The sequence below is a fragment of the Salvia miltiorrhiza genome, chromosome 1 (assembly GCF_028751815.1).
Source record: "Salvia miltiorrhiza cultivar Shanhuang (shh) chromosome 1, IMPLAD_Smil_shh, whole genome shotgun sequence".
NCBI lineage: Eukaryota > Viridiplantae > Streptophyta > Magnoliopsida > Lamiales > Lamiaceae > Salvia > Salvia miltiorrhiza.
Window position 1 is genome coordinate 28,196,313 of NC_080387.1, and position 25,380 is coordinate 28,221,692.

Here is a 25,380-nt window from a genome sequence, read left to right on the forward strand (position 1 = left end):
AGTACTACATTTTTTCCACAAAAGAGAACATGAGATAAAAAGAGTGAAGACCACTAAAATATTAATATTTTTTTTTCATATTTTCTTTTCTCTTCTTTTTCCATAATAAAGTTACAACCAAAGAAAACACACCCTAAAAAAAACACACCCTAAAAAATACACAAAGAAGAAAACAAAACTAAGGCATCCGTAATATTAAAATAAAAGACACATAGGAAGCATTCAGAATTTAAAATTGTTATTATCGTCAAGAATCAGACAGCAAATCTACATACTGAATATATAATTTCAAACATCTGATTCACGTGAAGTGTTTTTCACTATTCTATGTTGAACAAGACAAGTAACTGCAATGCCAAGTTGTAAACACCTATAGCTCTCTCTCTTTATAAGAAGAGCAAAGCACAAGTTTGAAGGCAACTCGCACAGAAAAATGGAAGCAAAAACTTACCATATAATGATGTTTCCATGGCTGGCATTTGGCCATATGATACCCTTCTTCGAGTTATCAAAGCGATTGGCAGCAAAAGGGATCTTTGTATCATACGTTTCCACCCCAAGAAACCTGCAGAGGTTACCTCCCATCCCATCAGCTCTACAAGCCAAGATGGAGCTTCTGGAGATCCAAATGCACCCAGTAGACGGACTACCGGAGAATTGTGAGGCAACGATTGATATCCAGAACGTACAAATGCCGTTCCTGAAGAAAGCGCATGACATGTTAGCTGAGCCATTTGATCATCTGCTTGAGAAGGTCAGGCCAGATCTGATACTTGTTGACTTTGCTGCATACCGTATCTCGGAAGTTGCTGCCATGTATGGCGTAAGCACTGCGTATTTCAGCGTGTTTACAGCTGCTACATTGGCTTACATGGGGCCACCGGCTGAGCTCAAGGATGGGAAATCATTTACGAGTCCAGAATGCTACACCAAGCCACCGGATTGGATCCCTTTTCCTTCTCGTCTAGCCCACACGAAGGAATATGCAGCGCTGATGATGCGTAACACACATGTCCCCGATGCATCAGGCGTGTCCAGTGGCCAACGTTTGGCAAAGGTCGTGGAGGAAAGCAGCTTTGTCTTGGTGAGAAGTTGCAAAGAGTTTGAGGGCAAGTACTTAAATCTAATTCGAGAACTATATCAGAAGCCGGTTTTACCGATTGGCTTACTTACTCCAATACCTGAAGAGAGCAAGAACGTACCAATCGACTCAAGCTGGCCCGACACCTGCAAATGGCTGGATGGGAAAGAACCCAAGTCAGTATTATTTGTGGGGTTCGGGAGCGAGTACAAGATGCCACTCGAGGAAATACATGAATTGGCATTCTCGCTCGAGCTTTCAAGATTACCTTTCCTCTGGATTCTAAGGAAGCCACAAGGAGTGGATAGTTTGGATTTACTGCCTCCTGGTTTTGCCAGCCGTACACTGAGACAGGGTCTCGTTGTTCTTGGTTGGGCGCCTCAACAAGAAATACTCGCCCATCCAGCAATCGGGGGATGTTTTTTCCACTCCGGCTGGGGAACAAGTGTTGAATCTCTTGCTCATGGGCACCCGCTAATTCTTCTCCCCATGGTATCAGACCAAGGACTCACTGCTAAGCTGTTAGTGGAAAACCAAGTTGGATACGAGGTCCCCAGGAATGAAGATGGTTCCTTTAGTCGGGATGTGGTTGCTGAATCCATAAGACGAGTTCTTTTAGAAGAAGAAGGCGAGCAGTTGAGGCTGAAGGCTGCAGAGCTGAAAAGTGTCTTTGGCAATCACGAGAGTCAAGATAATTATATAAGCAAATTCATCGACCATCTGAGAAACATCATGATAAACAAGCAAGTGTAAAATCTCACAGGGAAACACGAAAACCTGCAATCACTGTCAGCCAGGAGGAACGGTCAAGTCAAGTGCCCACAGTAGTTGTAGAAGTTGGTGTGCCATTCATGTCTTTATCTTTCTTTTGATTTCAAGCTCTGGATTACCAACAACAACATTTTCTATCTTCTAGCAATATTACACTGCTCTCTCGCAGAATTCTCAAGGAATACCGGAAACTAGAAACTAGACCAAACCTAATAATGTATAAAGGTAACTTTCTGATTAGTTTACTATCATACAAGATAGTTGCAAGAAGTAAAAAAAGTACCTGAAGTCCATGCTTGCTTCCCTCTTCACTAGGAGAGGTTTCATTCTATGACATTTACGAACATATACACTTGGCTGCATTATCAATTGAAACATGTTTAAAAACATCTAAAATATTTCAAATTCTACCTATATTACAACAACACAGGATTTCACAAAATCCAATTACCACAGAAGAAAAGTGGATATCAAACAGAATGCACGGTTGAGATGTGGCAAACCACGTAAACAAAAAGACTCGACAGACGAGGCAAAAGTACATTTTCTATACGTCATATCCAGGGTTTACTTTTTGTTGCACATCTCCATAACTCTCTAACTCTTCTATATCATCCGGGCTTCCGAGAAACAGAGGAAGTCTCTGGTGCAACTTCACAGGCTGGAGAGACAGTACTCTAACTTTACCATCAGATCCTTTACCTCCTGCTTGCTCTGCTAGGAAACTGAGTGGATTAGCTTCATAAACGAGTCGGAGGTGATCCCTTGGGTTCATCGCAATACCACCATATAAGAGTGTCCTGTGAAAATCAGCAACAAGAGAACATATATATCTGGCTGAATATTTCTTAGGATGTTTGCCCTTGCCTTGTCTAACAGTATCTATATACTGCCTTAAACCTTCAGGCCAGTCAAAATATCGAGCATCATTTACAGAGTATATTTGCCCTGACATGATAAAGAAACATCATAGTTGTCATGTAAAATCATTAGATTGTAAATGCAGTGTTTTTCTTTAGTAAAAGTTATTCCAAAATCAGAAGCTCCATGCATTCATATTACCTCGGGGAGGAATTCTAATGTTTGGGTGGGTCAGAATGAAGTCTCCTGTCGAGTGATCCAAGGTGAAGGCATGTGTTCCTGAGCCGAAGCTGGTACACAGAATCGTAGCTGACGAGTAAAGGACATAGCCAGAAGCAATAAGCTTAGTTCCACTCTGGAGAGAATTAAGCAATGCCTTTTCTTCTATTGGCAGATGACTGAGTTCCTCCAATTTCTTGTAGATCCCAAATATCGTTCCAGTAGGAATAGAGGCATCAATGTTCCGGGAACCATCAAGAGGATCTAAAACAACTACAAATGGACCATCATCAGCGAGCCAGACAGGAGCATCATCTTCCTCCGAGGCCATCACTGCAACTTTCCCAGAATTCTTCAAAGACGACAATATGATCTCATTCTGCAATACAAAGTGTATGTTTTGACAACTCAATCCCTCACAACATAATGTCCAACAATGAAAAATTGGAGAGGAAGGAAGGTCTAACAGAACGAGTCCTGAAACCGAGTCTGAGTTGTGACATTATTGAATTCTAATTTAAACAAACAAGAGGCTTTCACCAGAATAGTGGCTACTATATACAGCCACTAAGGGGGCGTTTACGTTTGATGATTAATAAGATACATGATTGATTATTTCTATCCTCATTACTAGGATATCTTCAATCCCACCCTTTCAATGGGATATGATTATGAATCAAACAAAATTAGTTCAAATGATAGAAATCATCAGGGACCTTGGGAAAATCCCAAAGTTCCAATCCATCTTAGTAAACAATGGATTTGCCTATACTATTTTTATCTTTTTAGGTTAATCCTCAAAAGTAAATGCCCCCTAGGTAGTCAATGATATCAACTATCTCAATGCCAAACACTATGTCATACACTCTTCTTTCAATCTGCAATAATTCTTCACTCACAATTTCGACGAGATAATTACTTTATCATTTCATAGACACATAAATCTCCTAAACAAATCTTCTCCACCAAAAAACAGTCTGAATATCTCATGATATAATAAACGTCGAAAGGGACCCTAAGCAATCAACATCAACAAGAAACGCACCGCCACGATATCGAGCGGCTTCGGCTTATCCCTTTCAGCACTGCCAGCTGCCGTGCTGAAACTTTTGCCAAGATTTGAGCTGAAAGGTGAAGCCACAAGAGCAGCAATCTTTTTACAAGCATACTCCAAATGAGTAAACAGCACCACCAGCTCATCGCCAACGTTTGCGCCGCCTTTCCCCATATACTCCGCCAGAGTCTGAAATCCAGCGCCGCCACCATCCCCGCCGGAGGCAATTGCACTGATTTTGGAGCCCGATCCACCAAGAAACGCCATTTTTCCCAGGGGCTGAGTTCCAAGACTAAATTGTGGCGGGGAATTTTGAATCTTTGGAGGGAAAAGGTGAACTCTTGAAGGATAATTTGAGATGGGGTTCACGAATATGGTTGCTGAATGCATCTCTGTGTAGTGGGGCAGCAGGAAAATAGTGTAGAAGGGCTCATTTGAGATGGGCTAAGGTTACATTTCTTGGTTGGGGTGGCGATTTTATCTTCGGGATTTAGGAAATGCATTTGGGAATTTGGTTGGTCAAGTTTTATCTGGATTGAATTGAACTTCGATCAAGAGAAATGCTTGAAACTGAAATTCAAACTCAGAAACATAGTGAGCGTGGCAGTTGGTATCGATCAAGTCAAAAAAGGCTTTGAAATTCAATTACTAAACTAATTTTCTTTTTTATTTCTTTCATGTAATAGAAATTTCTAATTCCTGTATTCCGTTGTGTTTGCATCGGATCTCGATAATTTTTTACCATTGATTAAGGATGTCAATCTAGTTCGAAACTTGTGAACTAATCCGATTAAATAGACAATTCAAAAATATTAGGGCTGAAAATCTTCACCCCGATAAAATTATAATTTGAATAGCTCGTAACCAAATAGTCAATACATAATAGAGTTGACCCGAAAATAGCCTAAACTCTATAACTGACGTAAAACAATGTGTTCGTCTAATTATATGAAAGTTTTCCATTATTTAATTTTTAACTTTATTACTTCATTTTTGAAAATTAGTGATAAATTTTTTTTTTTCAAAAATTTGTAAAATGTATTTTGATTCAATGTTAGAGCTATCTAAATCTAGCATGAGATTTACGTGTTAAAATGAAACATTCAATAAGAAACATGAATTCATAATACAAATATTCAATTCTAATAATTTAGTAAAGTGAAGTTCATGAATTGTGTACAGTGCATATACTCTCTGTTAGAAAAAATAATACTAGTATATTTTAATTGGACCAACAATCAATAACACGTATAAATATTCCTTCTACCAGTGCTTTTTTTTTTTTTTTGAGAATTCATGTTTCTTATTGAATGGTTATAAAATTTGATTTAGATATTTAAATTTCGTTGTGCTAATCTGGAAGCAATCCCGGTGGCTCAACACTCTATTTTTAAAAACTAGCGTCTAACCCGTCGAAATTCGACGGGAATTATTTTATATCATCATTTATAATTATTTTATATTATTTTTATTATTATAGCATATAAAATAGTTTATATATAAATTATTTCTTTAATTAATTTGATATGATCAAATTAAAGTAGTAGTACAATATTTGAAATCATATTAATCTTAATCACTTTCGCCAATTAAGAAGGTGTTTGGCTAAGCTTATTTTAAAGAGCTTATAAGCTCTTGGAGCTTATAAGTTGTTTCAAGAGCTTATAAGATGTCATTTTTAAGAACTTATAATTGAGCTTATAAGCTAGAGAGAATTTTTTTGCTAGAGAGAGAAAATCGAAGAAAAATGAACTTAAATGATATATGATGAGAATAATAAATTATAGTTGAAACATATTTCTAAAAAGATTGTTGCATATGAGATTATAAAAAAATAAGTTCGAGTAGAGGAACTTATTTTTTGGGGAGCTTATAAGCTCTTGGAGCTTATTTTTGGAGCTTATAAGCTGTTGAGGAGCTTATTTTGCCAAACATTTTGAAGGAGCTTATAATCTTTTAAACAGCTTATAAGCTGTTTTGAGGAGCTTATAAGCTCAGCCAAACACCTTTTAAATGTAGGTTGTGATAATAGAAATACATTTTTATATAAATATTCATTTGATGAATTTTATAAAAAGTTGACGTGGGATTGAATATTTTAGAAGAAAAAAATATGTAAATTTGAAGTATGATATAATGTAAGATTGATGTATCACATTATATCGATAATATTTACTCTCTCCGTCCCTCAAACATTTTTTTTTTCTATTTTGGTTAATTATTTAAGTTAATACATCTATATATAAATGTATTATATATATACATATTAGTTTGTGAGTATGATGTGATAAACTTAAACTAATATTATATAATAAAATAAAATACAAATATAAATCTTTTTTACGATTATTTAATAGTATAGAATTTATCTATAAATTTATATGATTATTTCATAGTTTTTAAATGTAAAAATTGATTAGAAATGTATAAATAAATAAGAATGAATGAGAATTGAGCAAAATTAGAATGAAGTGATTATACGATGCCACGTACTAATGTAGTTATATAATGGTTCTGATAATCAAATGGATATGTAGGATTTATAATTAAATGGATATGTTGGATTTATCTAATAGTTTTATACGATTATTTAATAGTACAAACTTTATCTAATAGTTTTATACGATTATTTAATAGTATAGAATTTATCTATAAATTTATATGATTATTTAATAATTTTTAAATGTAAAAATTGATTAGAAATGTATAAATAAATAAGAATGAATGAGAATTAAGAAAACTAGTGTGTAACCCGTCGAAATTCGACGGGTATCACTTTAATTGTGTTTATAGTTATAGTAAATGAAAGGGATAATTGCGTGAAAATACACAAACTTTGCAAAAAATTCATATTTGACGCGAAGTTAGGATTTACATTTTAATACACCAACTTTCGTTGTTGTCCAAATTGGACACGACTTAATTCTTAAAAATTCAAAAAACAACCCCTTTTGGTAAATAATTATACAAAGACCCACTTATATTATTATTTGAGACATTTAAACCAAAGCAAGATATTTCCTTATGATGTTTTCTTTTAATCTTTTATCCACGCCTAAAATGGTTTAAAAGAAAACATCATAAGGAAATATCTTGTTTTGGTTTAAATATCCCAAATTATAACATAAGTGGATCTTTGTATAATTATTTACAAAAAAGGGTTATTTTTTGAATTTTTAAGAATTAAGTCGTGTCAAATTTGAACAACAATGAAAGTTGGTGTATTAAAATGTAAAATCCTAACTTCACGTCAAATATGGATTTTTGGCAAAGTTTGTGTATTTAGGTGCAATTTTCCCTAAATGAAACCATATTATACCGGAGCCATGTATTTGAATTTGATATATAAAAAATAATTTTACTCCTTGTTCTTATCGTAAAAATATATGGTGATACGTGTTCACCACCCACACACGTAATTTACCCGTTTTAATAGAAACTCGAACAATTACAAAATAAATATTAATATACAAAAATAAGATAATAAAAAATTAGGAAAAAAAAATATTTAGACATATATTGATAAATGTCTATACCCGTCAAGAATGTATACAACTCATATCCAATTAGTTTAACTAACAAAACATTTAAAATTGGAGAAAATTCCACGTTGACATGTTGATAAATGCTTGTACCCGTCTAAAATGTATATACTTGTACCCATCCCAAATTTAACTAATTACTCGAACCCGCAAGTAACACGTGTAACACCCCGATTTTCATAAACTTTTCAAACTAAAATCTTGAAGAATTAATAGAAAAAAAAATCCACGACTATCAAAATTTAAACTAATTTTTAAAAAAAATCAATTTGCCAAAACTAAAGTAGTAACATAAAATAAAAATAAAACGATAAACTAAAACTAAACAAGTTCAACTAAAAAGTTCAATGCAAAAACTCTATCCTTAGTCATTCTCCACTTCCATGACCACCTCGACTCTGGAACTGCAAAACTGAAAAGATAAGGGGTGAACATATTGAAAATATACTCAGTGAGAAACCATGCAAATATTCACATACGCTTAAACATGCAAATAAATCACATTATCATACACATATACTGATAATCTGATGGGCGAACTGAGAGCCCCTGAACATGTATTTCAACATGGCTAAATTTCTGAACATGTATTTCTACATGGCTGAACATGTATTTCAACATGGCTGATATTCTGAACATGTATTTCTACATGGCTGAACATGTATTTCTACATGGCTGAACATGTATTTCAACATGGCTGATATTCTGAACATGTATTTCTACATGGCTGAACATGTATTTCTACATGGCTGAGCAAGTATAATCAAATATGAAATAAGAGCATATAAAAACATACATGAATATAACCACAAGCATATAATCCCTCACCTTAAACTTGAAGCCGACGATGTTAAAGGAAAAAAAAATAATCCGACATAATAAAACTCTTGATATGCATCCAACCTCAACCAAAGGAAAATTTAAATATTCTGCTGAAACCTTTTTTTTTTGTCCTCGTCGCTTAAACAAATTTACTCCTATTTATACCAATTCTTGGGATTGTTGATTACCATAAAAAAAAATATTTGTGTCAATCCTTTTATACTAAAAAGAAACGTGTACCACAACATCAAAAATACCTAAAAGTAAAACTTAAACTAAAACATAGTAATTTGATTTAAAATCTTAAAAATCATATTATATTGTAACAAAGCTACTATTTCCAAAGCAATTATGCTAAGATATTAAAAATATATATATATATACAATCTAATAATTACAAAAGCACTAACTACATTGTGTTCACTTCAAAATAAAGAAAAAATAATTAATCTAATTAAAAAAAATCGAACTTTGGAACTAATATATTAGTAATTAACACAGTGTTCAATATAACATATATATTATATAATGGTTGCTTGCATGTATATCTCCTAATAAGATAAAGTATAAAGATGATAAAAGAGTTCTAGTTCTAATAGGAATTGTAATAATAATAATAATAATAATAATAATAATAATAATAATAATAATAATAACAATAATCTACATAAAAATTAATGGTGCATATCTATATATATATCATGTAATTATCTAAAAATAATAAATTATACAAGAAAATACTAATAATTAAACTTATATAATAGATCTAAATATTTGGGGTGTTACAACACGTGACAAATACAGACTAATTGCAACATATTTATCCCTTTCAAGAAAACTTGTAAGATAAAAAGCTTACAATTGCTGAAAAAGACTTACTCCATTTGTCCCACTATAAATGAGACTCTTTCTATTTTTGGTGTCTTACCATAAGTAAGACTCTTTCCTTTTTGGGTAAAGGTTTTACCCTTTAAACACTTTTTTCACTTTTTATCCACGAGAAACATTCTGATCATCTTCTCATTTTTTAAAGGTAAAAGATTAGTAATAAGAAAAACTACTTCTCAAAAAAAAAAAAAAAAAGACTTCCATATTACATAGTATAATACAAACTGTGTGAAACTTTTTTTATATATGATCAGATCAGGATGAACTCTCTGAGCCTCCATATCACCAAAGAGCTTCCAGCGCTATGCAAATCTACCTACACACAACAACCCCTTTATCATGGTGTCATAGCATATTCACCAATACATTAAAAGAGATCACGTTTAAAGACATCATCTTCCTATCAATCATTTCGTGTACCAGTTCTCGCATATCTTCCCATCTGCCCACATGGCACAGCCCATGTATGATCCAGGTGTAAGTGACAGTACGGAGAATAAAGGAAATTGCAAAAATAGCCCAATTTATCACAGCAAGAACGCAAATTCAAATATCAAAGCAGAGAATTGATATCACTACACACCGCGAATTCAACAAACTTGCCAAAAAAAAATCCAATCTGCAACACGGAGAAAAAGGAAAATTGGAGCGAGCTCAAAACACATTTGGGGAAAAATAATGAATATTTCATATTAATGAAATAAATAATAAAATTAAGCTTACTCTGTTGGCTGTAAATATCGATGAGGCAATATATTTATCATTTAAACTGCGTCCATGTTCGATTTCTGAATGTGACACATAACTTATCACAACTACATAGATAGCAGCATAAGAGAGGTTAAATAAAGAGGAAATGTGTACCTGCAAGTTTTCGCGTTTGAATATGTCACCAACAGCTAGATTCTGCTTGATAATATTTGTTATATTTTCTCTCTGGTTTTCGAGGAAATCCTTCACTGCCTTAGGACTTGATAGGAATGACAATTGTTGTTCATTGAGTTTCATATTGGCCTGATAAAGTATTTTTATCAATGAAAAATTAATTACTGATGTTCTAACAATATTCAGTAAGATTTTTGAGCAATTTATTTTTTTTAAAAAACACTTACCTCATCAGGAAAAATGTTTGAAAATTGTTCCCGATTGTCAGACCTCGTTCCCACCTCGACTTTAAAGGACTTTGTCTATCTAGCATGATGGTGGGTACATCATGGGTCTCATTCCTGTCTCCAATCTGCTCACAAAATTTAAAACAACATTTATGTTTATAACTTCTAAATAATTAATTCATCTAAAAGAACTATTACCCCCTTTACATGAAATTAAACCTTGAATATGCGAATTAGAGTGATGCCGTAGTTCCTGTTGATTTAATAAAGTGATGCACTATGAAGCAAACCAAGTCTAAAACATAAGTTAAGAATATGTGATTATACATCATGTATTGCAGATCATAGTTATGAACTCACAAAACCATAAATTAAGAAAATTAAAAAAAGACAATGAAATGATTAACAAAATGCAGCACTGAGAAATTGAAAAACTTATCACATATGAAGTGATCAGTCCTGGAATAGATCATGACAAAGTGGAAGATAGAAATAAATGCCAGCACTAAACCCTATAATTTCTTTACATAAACAAATGTAGTGCTAACTGCATTTCAGATAGTGATCTTGGTTGTTATAGTAATGACATTTGGATTTGGACTTCTAAAACTTATAATATTCATTATTATTCAATATCAGAGTGTCAAATTACGCACCCTTCTAGAGAGGCTTAGAACGCGTCACGATCTGAGACCTTTCGGAATCTCTTCGTTCCCCGGCTAGTAGTTTCTCAAAGCTACTATTCCCGGAAAAGGAAGACTCCAAAGGAAAACAAATGATTGTGAAGGAAATAACATTACAGCAATATGATATCCCATTGAAACATACATTCAAGAAATCTTAGTGTATATAATTAGCAAAATAATCAGTTGGTTCTGAAATAAGATGTTACATTAAATCTTGTACTAAAACAATCATATATCCTATGTGACTTATTTAATTAAAATTAAGGATATTCCAATCATATAAAGCATCTTTCTAATCGTCAAAATCTGAGAAACTTTTACAATAGCCGTAAATATCAATCTATTATATTTCTGCAGAAAGAAAATCGAGTAACTAATAAAACCAAAACAATACTTTATGCATCAAGCAACGAAGGTTCTTCAGTCAGCTAATCAAATAACAACAAAAAAACAGCTAATCCCCTTCGATAAAATTGAGAATGATTAGAAATAGAATAGAAGGAAGAATTGAGTTTATACCAGATCAACAGTCTCATTCTTAATCTCTTCAAGACTTATTGCTTTATCACCACCCATGGTTCCTTCAAAGCACTGGCAGGGATTTCGAGAGAGGAAGAGTTCTTCAGTCAGTAAAACTACAATGAAACAGAAAAAAAAAATCACAGGGCATTTTTCAAAAATAAAAAAATCGACGGGTAACCTCACCAAGCCGGCAAGCCCGGCCTCTCCCTCCTCTTTCAGATCCAGACTCAGTGAGGCCGAAGAAGAATAAGATGGGAATGGGCGGCGGATTAGGGTTAGGATTGGGGGCGGGATTGTTGGGAGGATTGCTGGTGGGAGATATGGAGTCGGATATTGGGGAATCGGCGGCCTATGCTGATGGCTATGGTGATGCCATGGGCGACATGGGCGGCTGGAGAAGGCGGAGGACGGCACGGCTGGATTCGCGCAGAAGGCGGTGACGGCGTCTGAATCATGGGGTGGAGAACGGCGTCTGAATCGCGGCGGCAGGACGGCGGCTGGCGGTGGTTGGCTGGGAGGTATGCGACAGTGTGCGTGAGGCGGTCCAAAGATCAGTGAATTAGGTTTAACCTAAACAGTAATAAAATAACTTAATTAAAGTGAGAATAATATAAATAAAACTTATGTGGAATTATTTTGCCACGTAAGATATATATTTTAAACCTAGAAGCTCTAGATTTGCAGGGATTTCAAATACTGAATTCTTAGATACGCCACATGCGACCTTGAATTAAGGGGAGCGCATGAATCTATAATCGTATTATATATTGATTAGAATGAAGTGATTATACGATGCCACGTAGGATATGATTTATTTATAATGTAAAAATTGATTAGAAATGTATAATAAATAAATAAGAATGAATGAGAATTGACTGATTATACGATTAGCAAACAACTGATGATGTCCACAAATTCGATATAAGTTTCAATTTGAGATTAATCAATTCAGTCGGGTTCTTTCCGCTAGTGTTAATATAAGTACGTCATGTGACCAACCTTGTTCGCGAATGACTATGATGACCATGCTTGAAAAATGGTTAATTATTTTCTTTTAGGGTGTGTTTTTTTGGTTGATAAAATTATCATAAGAAAAAAAAAAATTAATAAAAAAAAAAATCATTTTCCCCCCTCATTTTCTAAAAAAAGAATTTCCCCATTTCTCATTCATCTTTTTTATTTGAAGGAGTAATAATATTAACACATCAAAATGAAGGGATAATATTATCCTTCTTGGAGTGAAAAGAATGAATGAGAAATGATGAAATTCTCATTGAGAAAATGAAGAAAAAGAAAGAGAGAGTTTAAAGGCATAAATTTTTTGCTATCAATTAAAAAGAACACACCCATGTCTTTACCTATTTAATTGTGCACTTCATATTTTTGTGTTGAGTAACAATCTAGTTAAGTATTACACATATTTACTAAATTTTACAAATAACAAAATAAGAAAAATGATCAACATAAAGCCATATATGAGGACTTAACTAGATATACATACACAACATGATTAAATACAAATACAGAGTCAAGTTCTACACAACATTCTGATGGCTGCTGTTAATACTAAGCAGGCTTTGAATGACTAAATACAAATAAATTACGAAATTACCACATGTGTCTGAAATTAGGACCACTAATCCAATCCTGATAAAGGTCATTGTAAGTAGGCAGTCCCCTAAAAATGGATGGAGAAATCACTACTGATTTTCTGAAGAAGTGGATTTTTGTGAAAAATTCCGCCATCTCTGCTTGTTCTTTTCCAATGCTGACCTATTTTGTGAGAACTTAGAGAGCCCCTGCCTCAAAGCTCCAAGATCAACGCCGTCGTCCACCAAAATACTCGTAACACTCATTTTCGAGACCTAGAGGCAAAGATTATAGAGTTAATCATGGCGATCTACAGCCAAAAAGAATGACCTCTATGCGGTATTTACGTGCTTCAAAGAGAAACTAAGAAGCACGGCAGGAGATCTTACTGCTTGTATGTTGCGATCTTCATCATCAAAAAAGAGCATTTCATTGTACGGAACACCAGTCCTCTGCTTCAGTTTCTGAAAATGATCAGTCTTGTGGGTCCAACTCGAGAATATCTCCTGAAATGTTACAAACGTCAGGCAAGTCCCGGTGCAGAATGTATCTCAAACATTCAACACTAAAAAATTCAACAACTGCTCATATAGAAAATAGCACATTTTCTTAATACTGAATCCACCACAGCCGCTTTCTCGGGAGTTAACAAGTATCGTTTCATTTTTCCATTTTATTTCGTTTGACACATGGAATGAATGATGGTTGGAATTGTGCTATAAAAAGGAAGATAAATAACACTAAACTTTTGCTACAGATGCATAAACATGCATAACCTCATTTCTAGCTATTTAAGCAGAGGATCGAACAAAAAGCTTTGTATTGACTCTATTATAATCAAGTCCACCACAATGGCCAATGTTTCAAAACTTAATAAAAATGAGGTTTCAAGGATTTGAAATTGATTATAAATAAAATCCTCCAAAGAAGATCAACTGTTGTATTGATTGGAAATCCTTTATTCTCATGTAACATTGGCTTTTTTACTCTTAAGCAGAGATAAAACCATATAAAGTTTTAACATAATAACAACTTAATTAGCTAGCTCAATCAAAGGATAAAATGGTAGAGTTAGCTCACCTGAGCAACAAACATTGATTTTATTCCCAATTTCTCAAGAAAACTGTTGGCTATATCCGGAGCTGGTGATCTTGAGGCAACAGCGATATCAATACCTTTATCCTTGAGAGCATGTATTATGCCTTTGGCATGCGGATATAGTGATGGCATGTCACGCTTGGAGAGACATTCACTGCAGACAATCATACCAAAATTCTCCATGAAATATAATTTAGCACACTCTAGAATAATAAGAAAAACTCAACAAATAAACTGATTCATAGCATTTTACACCACATTGTAGATTGAAGTGGCCAATGGCCAATACACACAAAACTAAGCAAGCAAACTCTCAATGCATATGTTAATCATTAAACTAACAAGAAATTAACAACAATACCCCGCCTCTCGTTCATGCTGATTGTATCCTAGAAACCTGCTACTGCTGTGGTAAAGAAATAATGCATCAATCCTTAGCAGATTGAAGGCGATTTTCTTGCAGTCAAGTCTGCTATATTCAAGTTCAAGATCAACCATGTTCAAGATCTAATGTGGGTGAATATCAAAGCAAGGGCTGCCTACCCAAATCGACTTCTTAACTTCTCCTATTTAACCAAGAAAAAGTTCAAGATCAAGTATAATTTCTACTTCCACATCGGACACTTTGCTGGATCATCTTGCCTTAACCAATTTCTACTTATCACCATCCATGATCGGACCATATATTCTAATTTCTATGACCTATCTTAAGGTATTGTCACGGAAGCCACAAGAAAACCCAACCTATAAACTAAACCAAATGGGAGATGAAATCGGAAAATTGAACTGGGCGTCTACACTTTCATTGCAACTAGAACAAAAACTAAATTTCCAATAGAATACTCAAATTCTCCCAAAGAAATGTATCAAGAAGTCGTCACCGTTGAAAGATCACTTATTTTTGGTTCATTAACAAATTGTCAAAAGTGAAAGCAAAAAAGGAAAAGAAAAGGATCGAAGGCTACGGCAGAAACAATGTTAAAGATGAAGATTTTGAGTCTCAAATTGTAGAAAAAGGAAAGAAAAATTACCAGTAGAAGGGCCAGAGAGTATAATCGAGGTCAAAGACGACAAGACGAGGCAGCACCTCAAATTGATCCATCATCTCCATAGCCTCTTTCTTCACCCGCTCGTCTCCCATCTCTCTCTCTCTCTCTCTCTCTCTCTCTCTCTCTCTCTCTCTCGATTCTGGAAATTGAAAATTCGAAAGTACTATAAAATAAAAGTAAGGAAAAATAAAAATTTAATTGGTGGAAGAAGAAATGTCCAAACCGGGAAAAGAAAATATAGAAAAGTCAAAATAAAAGTGAGGAAAAATAAAAAATTAATTGATGGAAGAAGAAATGTCCAAACCGGGAAAAGAAAATATAGAAAAGTCAAAATAAAAGTGAGGAAAAATAAAAAATTAATTGATGGAAGAAGAAATGTCCAAACCGGGAAAAGAAAATATAGAAAAGTCAAAAATGGGGCATTCCGAGAATCGAACTCGGGACCTCTCGCACCCAAAGCGAGAATCATACCACTAGACCAAATGCCCACTTACGAGGTAGAATTTCATAACATGATATAAACGTATATTATAGGTAGTCGTACACAATAACCATTTACCGTATAATATCAAAGATTGATAATTAATTTAGTAAAACGCCCAGTAAATATTTTAATATTTTATGGAAGTTATTAATTTAGTGAACACGCATGAACAATGATATACATTTATGTTAACTATTAATTAACGTATGAAATAAATAAGATATACAGTACTCAGTTCGTCCCGTTAAAAGTGGCTCATTTTTTTTGCCACGAAGATTAAGAAAATGTATAAATTATAATAAAAGCGATAGGACTTACACATTTTCAAAAGTTAATGAATTAATACAGATAGAAACAAGGATAAGCCCAAAGATTGCATATATACATACTTAATTATATGTCAATTGTTCAATATACATTGGAGACATTTATTTTTCATGATTAATAAGATTTACGATTGAATATTTGTATCATCATTACTAAGATATCTTCAACCTCGCCCTTTCAATGAAATATAAATCCAACAAATTTAGGATAGTAGAAAATTATCAACAGTCTTTATATATTTCAAAATTTTAGTTCATCTTAATAAACAATTGATTAACATTATTATTTTTATTTATGAAAGCTAATACTTAAAAGTAAATTAATGTCATTTAGTAACTAGCCATGATAAGGTATTTAAAAAGCCGAAATCAAGCTTGCAATATATAGCTCGATTCAATTAGGTGTGTGTCTGTGTTTTGTTTTTGTATTTCTTTCTTTTTCTTGAGAACATCTAATCAACGATTGCACCTCAAATGTATGCATGCTTGAGCACTATATTTACTAGTGGGAGAAAGGAAAATGAAAAATGAAAACTAGTCCTATCAAATACCAGATTGAGCTCACTTGTAAAAGTAAAAATAAAAAAACCAGATTGATGATAAGAGTTCAAATGGAATGCTAACTAGCACAGACATAAAATTGGTAAGTTGAGTTGGAACCAACCCTATCCTCATCCATGGCAAAAATGCAGAGGGCTTGTTTCACTACAAATGAAAATCACTTAGCAGAAAACAATGTTCTTATTAATTGCTACTAGAAAAATGCAAAACCAAAACAAACATTGAAGAATCTGGTAAACTTGAACTTGTGTGAAGCTGAGGAGGAGCATGTACTAGTTTCCTCAAGGCTGGGATTGGATCCTTTCTTGTAAATCACCGCATTAATTAGCTACTCATGTAATGAGGCACAAGTGCACAGTTTAAAGCTTGCAAAATCGAGGCGTGCAAATAGGCAGCTCATTGTTCACCAGCACTTGCTGCACTAAGATCCACTGACAAATCAAGAACCTAAGCCAAATCATAGGAGATAGCAACATGTTAGAATTAGTTATATTGTTTTTTTACTATTTTGAGAAAATGTCACACCTACCTTTCCAGTTATCTTGGTGTACATAGCCAAAACATCCTCCACAGTGGACTCAAAGTGTGTGGATGGGTCATAACTCTGCAATGTAATAACATGAATTAATTTGATGACTAGTGAAGCAGAGAAGAACGTGGCGCGTACCATAGAAATATAGCAATGGTCAGAATCACAGTCATTAGTAGGTTTGTATCTGTCATAGGTTTCATAGAATATCTCATCAACTGGTCCGAGAAGGTCCACCCCGGGCTTCAGCTCAGCCTCCGGGTTGTCAGTCTCAGCTTCTGTCAAAACAAAAGCTATGTATTTGCCTTTTGGCGCCACATTGTGATAGTACGAACAGCAGAACAGATACCTAAGACAATCAAAGATTCACAAGTAAATGCTCCTACATTAATCAGAGAGGTAAGTTGGTGAGAAGCATACATGTCTGATTTACGGCCAAGCTGCTTCTGTGGGATGATGACTTGAGCTGAGTGTGACTCGTGAGTGTCTGGGATAGGGTGGCTCATTATAATGACAGCACGCGCAACTTTGCCTACCTTTTCAACCTGCATTCAGAATTGATTTTGATGGAAACTATCTCCATACTATATGTCTTTGCTGACCACAAACATGCTGAGAGAGTTACCTTATCGGATAAATATGAGGGGTCACAGACAACTTTCTTGCATTTAGCTGTTTCTCCTTCAGATGTTACTCCAATTGCTACTCCATTATCATATTCCACCTGTAGATTGATAAATTAACAACATCTCTTTTCAGAAGAAGCCATGAATGAAGCTAGCTAGGATGTAACAAGGACTAATTCTTGGAGGAGAAAAATGCATTGACAGATAGTAGAAGAATTCAGAGATTGTTACCTTACAGTCTGGTTTGTTTAACATGTAAGTCCCACCATAAACTGCGCTCAGACGAGCAAATGCCTGTTGATTCCAACATTATAGCCAGTCAAAACCATGCATGGTATCAGTATAGTTGTGAAATGATGAGCAGAAAGAAGCAAACCTGAGGCAATTCTCCCAGGCCGTACATGGGATAGATGTAAGGAGATCCGGATTGAAATCGTGCCAAAGATTCTGCATACAGCTGTTTGAGAGAACAAAGTAGTAGTTTTTAGTTTAGAAAGTTTTATTGAGACTGCAATCTTTTGAATCTCCACCTTCATTCTCTTGACAAATGTGAGGGCTGGCTTGTCCAAGTATTCATCGCTAAAATGCAGAGCTAGAGCATGGCCTATAAAATCAATCGTGTCATCTTCCAGTTCATACTTTCTGCATATCAGAGCACACACATCATAAGAAATTCATAGGTTAGGATCAGCTGATTCCTTATTAAGTCAAGTAGTTGAGATCAGAGTATCCGTATAGCATCTAAGACAAGGGCACATGGTGTGAGAGACTAATGCATAAGTAGGAAAAACTAACGAGATAAGCTGTCTCGCTGTAATGGTGTTCAAATCCATCCCATGATGAGTCTTGGGATCACTCTCGTCAAAGTCTTGAACAAAAACAAAGAACTTGCGCGCCCGCCTCTTCTCAAATAGCCCCATTAGTGGTGATTTCAGTGCCTCCACATCAGTTGCCGGGACCTTGTGGATCTGTAGCATCATTTCAAGTCAAGGTTGAACAAGAAACATCAGAAAAATTAGAAGTAGCAAATATTCATCATACCTTTCCTTTATTGTAGACAAAACTACCATCTACGGCCTTGAAGTTGAGGTACTTGGTGACATTCGCATGAATCAAGACGCGCACCAAAGTTCCATTCGCCATCATGAACTACAATAATCAAATTATAAACAAACAACATAAGTTATGAAACAATGAATTGCAGTTTCCAACATACCTTTGGGATCATATCAACGTTGTACTCTCTGCTCGCGCCTAAACTCTCAGGCGGATGCTCCTCTCCCCTGAACCGCTTCCACAGCTACACAAAACCAGATATTGAACCCGAATCATTTCATTTTTTTACTTTCCAACTAGATAACATAAATGGGAGATGATTGTATTGCATTACCTGATTCAAATTGAGAGAGCTGGACTCTCCTCCATAATAGTCATTTTTGTCCATGTGTAGTACCTGTTTGGAAAGCCAGATAAATGGAAACTCTACCACTCCATGCTCAATAATAATGTTGTTTATTAAAATGTGAGATCAAACACCATAGCATCAAATATCAAAAAAATTAGATGATTATAATACAAAATTCGCTGCATCTCAACAAGATTCCCCACAAAAAAACCAAATGAAGGAGTGAGATGAACTTACTTTTAAGCCATCGACGGAGAGAAGGCCACTGAGAATACATTCTTTAAGACCAGTGCCGAGAACAATGACATCGTACTCTTCATCCATGCCGATGGAAACACTAATGTTTTTTCAGACACAGAAAAGAAGGGAGAGGAGAGAGCGGTGAAGATCTGGAAAAAAAGGGGAAGAATGTAAGAGAAGAATTGTGAGAGAGGAAAGAGTGATATTAACGCGCAAATGGAGATCGAAGAGAGCGGGAGATTTAGCAGAGGAGCGAGTCCCCGCCGCAGTTGATGGGCTCTTTAACCGTATATATTACTCCATATACCTCTAATTCATTTTTAACCATAAAATCGTTATAGTGTAAGAAGTGACAACTTATTATTATTATTATTATTATTATTATTATTATTATTATTATTATTATTATTATTATTATTATTATTATTATTATTTATTTTTTTTCCCTGTTGGTGATGGAAGAATTGGAATAAGTAGTTAACTAAATCATTATATGAGTAATCTCTACGGAAGTATTGTTTGTTATTTGTAATCTACCTATATAGAGTGCTTGGTGCTTATACGACGAGTGTCGAGTAGACATTATTTGATTCTTCTTGTCGTAAGAAAGAAGTAGTCAATTTATATTTCACAAATAATTAACAGAATTAATATGCAATTTATTGTATGTAAGTTTTTGCTAAAATAAATAGTAACTTTATTCGTCGCTTAAACTTCTTTCTAAGACCATTTCCATTGATGCCTCCTCATTTTAAAATTTTTGCTGACATCATCTGAGACATATCATCATATTCCCCTCCTACTTTCACCTCCAACAATATTTCATCAAATTCATATTTTTGGTGACATTATTGTAGACTCATTTTAAACTCGATATCAATTCACTCAATATTTATTCACATTTAATTTAATTTAATTTTTATATTTATTCTTTATTTTTTAATATAATTAATGTGATATATATTTTTAATTAATAGGAACATATAGTAAATAAGAAAAAAAATAGAAGTTCATAAAAAAAATATAATAAACAAAAAATTACTTCCTCCCGCATCAGGGATTCCAACATCACCACTCTTCTATCCTCTAATTGCATCTCCAATGTGAAACCCCACAATGATAGTTTTAGGGGTTGCATTCCCAATGCAACCACCATTAGAGATGCTCTAAGAGCATCTCCAGCGCGGGGGAAGAGGGGTCGTGCCGAACCGAGCCGACACGTTGCGCCGCATGCTGGCGTGCCTCGACTCGTGCTTGACATGATTGGATGTGTCGGCTCGGTGGTGGCAAAAATGGCTTTATGTGCTATGCATGCACGTAAAATAAAAAAAAGGAAAGAGAAAAGTAGGAGAGCAGACTTGCAGAGAAATGGGGAAGAAAGAAGAGAAAAAGAAAATGAAAGAAAATAGGCGGCAAAGGGGTTTGGGTAGGGGTTTTTATTTTTGTTTTTGATTTTGATTTTGATTTTTTATTATTATTTTTTAATTTTAAAATCCTAATTTTTATTTTTGTAATGTTTTTTTTTTATTTTAATCCTATATTTTATTTTAATTAATGTAATGTTGGAATTTAGTTTTAATGAAATGTTAAATTTTAAAATAGAAGATTAAAAATGGGATTAAGTGGAAATGAAGATTATAGCGCCTCTTATAGAGTCACTGCACTGGAAATGGGAGGCGCTAAGGTGAGGAACACCTTATCGCGCCTCCCCACTGAAGATGCTCTAAGGAGATGCGATACATATTTTAATAAAAGTTAGTTCTATATTTGATAAAATAGAAAGTAAATCCCACAATTATACGAGTAATAGTTAATGTATTTATAGAAGACAATTTTAAGATGAACAAAAAAAAATGTTTTGAGGCCGGTGGCCGTTATTAGTTGGTCAAAACTTTAAGTGTTCCACTATAAGTGTTCAAAACTTTTTGGTATGAAAATTAAGGAGAAGATGTAAATTGGCTAAAAGTAATAAGATTTATATTTTTTAAGAATTAAATTTTTCTATTTATAGAAATAGGTCACTTATAAATGGCACGATTCAAATTAAATACTACAAGTCACTTTTAGAAGGGCGAAAAGAATACTATATTAAAAGAGATTATTTCTACGTTGACTACAAAATTTGAGCTAGCAAAAATTCCATCAAGAAGTGACACATTGGACATAGCACGTGTAATTTTTCCAATTACAAAAAATATAAATATTTATACTGATATATTGAATATGAAATATTATTCCAATATTGAGAAACAAGACGGTACCTTACCTTATTGACAAGAGCCACAATTAGAGGTGGCCATCCGAACCGGAACCGTGAACCGGACCGAACCGAACGGTTCTGGAACCGGAACCGTGAGAGACGGTTCTGAACCGGAACCGAAACCGGCTCAAAACGGTTCGGTTACGGTTCCATTTTCAAGAACCGCCGGTTCACGGTTCCAAACCGGAACCGGAACCGTGGAACCGGCCGGAACCGCCAGAACCGGCCCGGAACCGTGAAGAACCGGCAGATCAGCCTGAGCTATATGAATGAATCGCCCTAACACATCAAGTTGATCCAAAATTCTACCAAAAAGGAAAAATTATTGCAATAGGCCCAATAATGTCAGCCCAACTTATTAATACTATGATCCAGTGGCAAAGTCACCATAATAATTTTGGGAATTCTAATATATGTGGCAATACATATGAAACTTATTTATTTCAAATTTGACATTATTTGACATTATCAATGATGTTATATCCATATGTAAAGCATAGTGCGAGATGCACTAATGGATCATACATTTAAATGCATATTAATAATATGATTTTAATTAAAATTACATTACCTCAAAAATAGATATTTAAATTAGTGAATGCATTTTTTTTAGGAAAAAAAAAGGCATTCACTATATATAGTAGTAATAAATATAGTAGTAATATTGGGCCAAAAAAAATTTAAATTAGTGAATGCATGGTTATTTAAGCGATAATAATATAGTAATAATATTGGGCCAAAAAAAATACTATATATAGTAGTAATAAATAATATAAATTAGTGAATGCATGGTTATTCTTTACCAAAATTAAACAATAAATAATACTACTCGATTCAATTAATTACATGATAATCCTGCTTCCAAAATCGCCTAAGGCAAACATGGGTAAATCTTATATGATTTTATTGCCATCTTATTGGGATGATTGTTATGATCTTGTAAAAATATATAAGTTAATTATTTTATATTTGTAAGAATATTTGTAAGAATTGCAACTTTTATTTTATTAAAGCATATTTCTATTAATTAAAGCATATTTTATTTGAATACAATTAAAAAAAAAAACTAAATCACGGTTCACGGTTCGGAACCGGAACCAGAACCGCCGGTTCACGGTTCCGAACCGGAACCGTGGAAGTTATAAATCGGTTCGGTTCCGGTTCCCGTGTTCGGAACCGTGGAACCGCCGGTTCCGGTTCGGTTCGAACCGGGAACCGGACCGTGGCCATGTCTAGCCACACTTGCATAGTTGCATGTATATGCTGCCGGAGCGGCCGAGAGAAACCGGACCGGGTCACTGGGCCAGCACCGAGTGAGTCCGTCCACATTTGTAAAAGATTAAATTTAATTAACACTTCTACTAAAGATTGAATTTAAAATTTTCAGTTTAAAAATCAAGGTCTTATTCATTATACCACACAGTCTTTGTTATTATATAATAAACTTGATTTATAAAATCCTATTTGATTATATATATATATATATATAAAATCTCATTTACGAATAAAGTCTTATTTTCTCTTAAAAAATTACTCCAAAGAAAATTTTTATTTAATCTTATGAAAAGTCTGATTTACATTTAGACAAAAGTCTCGTTTGTAAACAGTCTGATGAGGAGTGATATGTGCAGAGTAGAGAAAGGGTACAAATCAGAGGGATCATCTTCATCAGAGGAATCACACTGGTCAGAAGAATCATTCTTACCGGGGGGATTTTCATATATCAGAGACAACTCATCCGCCAGAGGAATGGCTCTTGCCAGAGGAATCGTATTCGTCAGAGAAGTCACCCTTACCAGAGGAGCCATCTTCGCCAGAGGAGTCATCCTCGCCAGAGAAGTCACCTTCGCCAGAGAGGTCATCTTCGCCAGAGAAGTCACCTTCGCCAGAGGAGTCATTCTCGCCAGAGAAGTCATCATCACCAGAGGAATCACCTCCTGCCAGAGAAATGCTAGAAGGCGCGGGAAGATCTCCCGCGTAAAGGCGAAGTTACTATTCTACCCTCCGACCATGCAAGGAGCATGCATGGGCAATGATTTTACCATTTTACCCTTCCTTGTATTCTATAAATAGACCTCAGCTTATGTATTACAATTACGCTATCATTTGTTTTTGAATACAACAGTTAGTTTGCTCTCGTGCTCAATTCTCCGATCGCTTTACTTCATTCGTTCCGATCATCTCTACTAGGTATAGTCCACACTTTACATCTTATAGTTTAGGTGTTGATTCTTAATTCACCAACTGGCGCCGTCTGTGGGAAGGCTACTGGGTTAGGACGTGAGATTATGGATGCCGGCGTACGCAGATCTGCAATTTCAATCGGATCTGCGGGTGTCGGCACTGATGGAGCCAATAATTCGGGCACCCAACTGTTTTTGATCGATTAATGGTGTTTTCCGGGTTAATATGTTGCTAATCCTCTATGATCTGCGTTGATTTATGTTTTGGGTGCATGGGAAAAGGTGGTGACGGGCATAAATCATGAATCAGGGAAAATTTATATCTGTTTACTGTTTGTTCGGGTTGGTTGTCCGTGGATAAGGGGTTTCCTTATAAAATTGACGTTTTCGTCACCGATCTAATGTTTTGCATGAGGAAATTGTAATTTGGTGCTCTGTTTTGATTATGTCAGTCGTTTTCTTACGGATCCCCGATATCTTGGGTTTGTGCTGTTTGCGTATGAGTGTTTTACATGTCAACGTGATAATTGCGGAGTATCTTCGTATTTTCTACGATAATCTTAGAATCATACTAGTGATTTGTCGGATACTATCCTGTTTTTGGTAGGCGTGGGGTTTTTATTGTTAATTCATGGTTTTGCACCGATAGTACGTCGATTAGCATTTTGTTTCTGTTATGATTGGGCTTGTGTTGTGGATCTGTGGGTGTTCTTCGCTTGAAGATGATAATTACCGTTACTTCCCATGTCTTGGCAATTAATCCTCGTTATGTATTGTTGAATCGGAGGGTGATAGTCTGTTGCAGGTGTTTTTCGTTTAAGGGAGGGTATTTATCAATGTTTGCCACATTTCTGTGGCTAATTTCCGATTTCGATCGGTGAATTGGGGAGTTATGCTCTGTTCATATTATATTGGGGTTTTTTGTTGCGGATCTATGGGTTTTGCATCGATAATGTGTTGATTATTACATTGTCACTGGTTATCCTGGTTTGTTGTCGTTGATGCGGGGATTTTACCTCGATAGTATGATGATTAACACTTTGTCTCTGTTGTGGTGGGGTTCATGCTGTTGATCTGCGGATGATCTTCACTTGAGGGAAATAATTTTTGATGTTCTTCATGTTTTCTTAAACTAATCTTCGTTTTGTGCTCTAATTGATGCATCATGTTGCTAATCTGGCTGATTGCCGTGATAATTCTAATTGCTTGTAGGTTTTGCTGTTGTTATAATGCATGACCGCGTTAATTGTAGGTTATGATGTTCCTTTCCTTACGTGTCTCTTATTTATCTATCATTTCTAACGTATTACGCTAATAAGTTTGTTGGTGGTTACCCTGTTTTTGCCTATCTTTGGTTTTCCTATTTTGGTTCTCTGGGTACTCTGTTTTCTCTGCCGGACATTGGTGTGGGTTCACGGGGAAAACCGCCGTTATGCGGGCTCTGTTTTCTCAATCTATGCCCTGGGTTTAT

At 34.8% G+C, this 25,380-nt stretch overlaps 4 protein-coding genes, 1 long non-coding RNA gene and 1 other non-coding gene across 19 annotated transcripts; 1 reads left to right on the top strand and 5 right to left on the bottom strand.

The window, feature by feature from the left end:
* Positions 1–221: 221 nt before the first annotated feature.
* Positions 222–4,636, bottom strand: LOC131018205 (uncharacterized). 5 transcript variants are annotated; one of them, XR_009100058.1, is made up of 7 exons: positions 3,978–4,608; positions 2,915–3,311; positions 2,304–2,800; positions 2,136–2,209; positions 1,350–2,061; positions 794–1,237; positions 222–700 (listed from the first exon to the last, which is right to left on the bottom strand). XR_009100058.1 is itself a non-coding variant. In XM_057946933.1 (3 exons), exons 1-3 carry the CDS (start codon positions 4,374–4,376, stop codon positions 2,400–2,402), a joined length of 1,197 nt encoding a protein of 398 aa, XP_057802916.1. In that variant the 5' UTR covers positions 4,377–4,636; the 3' UTR covers positions 2,189–2,399. The 5 variants fall into 5 exon arrangements, 1 of the variants encoding a protein (XP_057802916.1); XR_009100055.1 differs by having other exon boundaries at positions 222–1,237; XR_009100056.1 differs by having other exon boundaries at positions 1,350–2,209.
* On the top strand, positions 434–2,030 carry LOC131018202 (putative UDP-rhamnose:rhamnosyltransferase 1). Its single transcript, XM_057946927.1, has one exon. It carries the CDS (start codon positions 434–436, stop codon positions 1,832–1,834), a length of 1,401 nt encoding a protein of 466 aa, XP_057802910.1. The 3' UTR covers positions 1,835–2,030.
* Positions 4,637–9,088: 4,452 nt separating the features above from the next.
* LOC131018219 (uncharacterized) lies at positions 9,089–12,465 on the bottom strand. Of its 10 annotated transcripts, none has more exons than XR_009100066.1 (6): positions 11,737–12,445; positions 11,556–11,627; positions 10,351–10,475; positions 10,103–10,252; positions 9,962–10,026; positions 9,089–9,857 (listed from the first exon to the last, which is right to left on the bottom strand). It is a non-coding gene; the product is annotated as an uncharacterized LOC131018219 (long non-coding RNA). The 10 variants fall into 10 exon arrangements; XR_009100065.1 differs by having other exon boundaries at positions 11,742–12,230; XR_009100062.1 differs by having other exon boundaries at positions 9,089–9,554; positions 9,659–10,252; positions 11,737–12,353.
* A 569-nt stretch (positions 12,466–13,034) lies between these two features.
* Positions 13,035–15,413, bottom strand: LOC131018249 (uncharacterized). The gene is made up of 4 exons (XM_057946975.1): positions 15,278–15,413; positions 14,229–14,400; positions 13,538–13,654; positions 13,035–13,423 (listed from the first exon to the last, which is right to left on the bottom strand). The coding sequence occupies exons 1-4, from the start codon at positions 15,385–15,387 to the stop codon at positions 13,259–13,261; spliced, it is 564 nt and encodes a 187-aa protein (XP_057802958.1). The 5' UTR covers positions 15,388–15,413; the 3' UTR covers positions 13,035–13,258.
* A 298-nt stretch (positions 15,414–15,711) lies between these two features.
* TRNAP-UGG (transfer RNA proline (anticodon UGG)) lies at positions 15,712–15,783 on the bottom strand. Its single transcript has one exon. It is a non-coding gene; the product is annotated as a tRNA-Pro (tRNA).
* Positions 15,784–16,660: 877 nt separating this feature from the next.
* Positions 16,661–19,730, bottom strand: LOC131018254 (guanosine nucleotide diphosphate dissociation inhibitor At5g09550-like). The gene is made up of 13 exons (XM_057946980.1): positions 19,464–19,730; positions 19,212–19,274; positions 19,038–19,121; positions 18,863–18,970; positions 18,617–18,789; positions 18,352–18,463; positions 18,198–18,278; positions 18,053–18,115; positions 17,821–17,919; positions 17,616–17,740; positions 17,334–17,544; positions 17,196–17,270; positions 16,661–17,113 (listed from the first exon to the last, which is right to left on the bottom strand). The coding sequence occupies exons 1-13, from the start codon at positions 19,548–19,550 to the stop codon at positions 17,063–17,065; spliced, it is 1,332 nt and encodes a 443-aa protein (XP_057802963.1). The 5' UTR covers positions 19,551–19,730; the 3' UTR covers positions 16,661–17,062.
* Between the last annotated feature and the right edge of the window lie 5,650 nt (positions 19,731–25,380).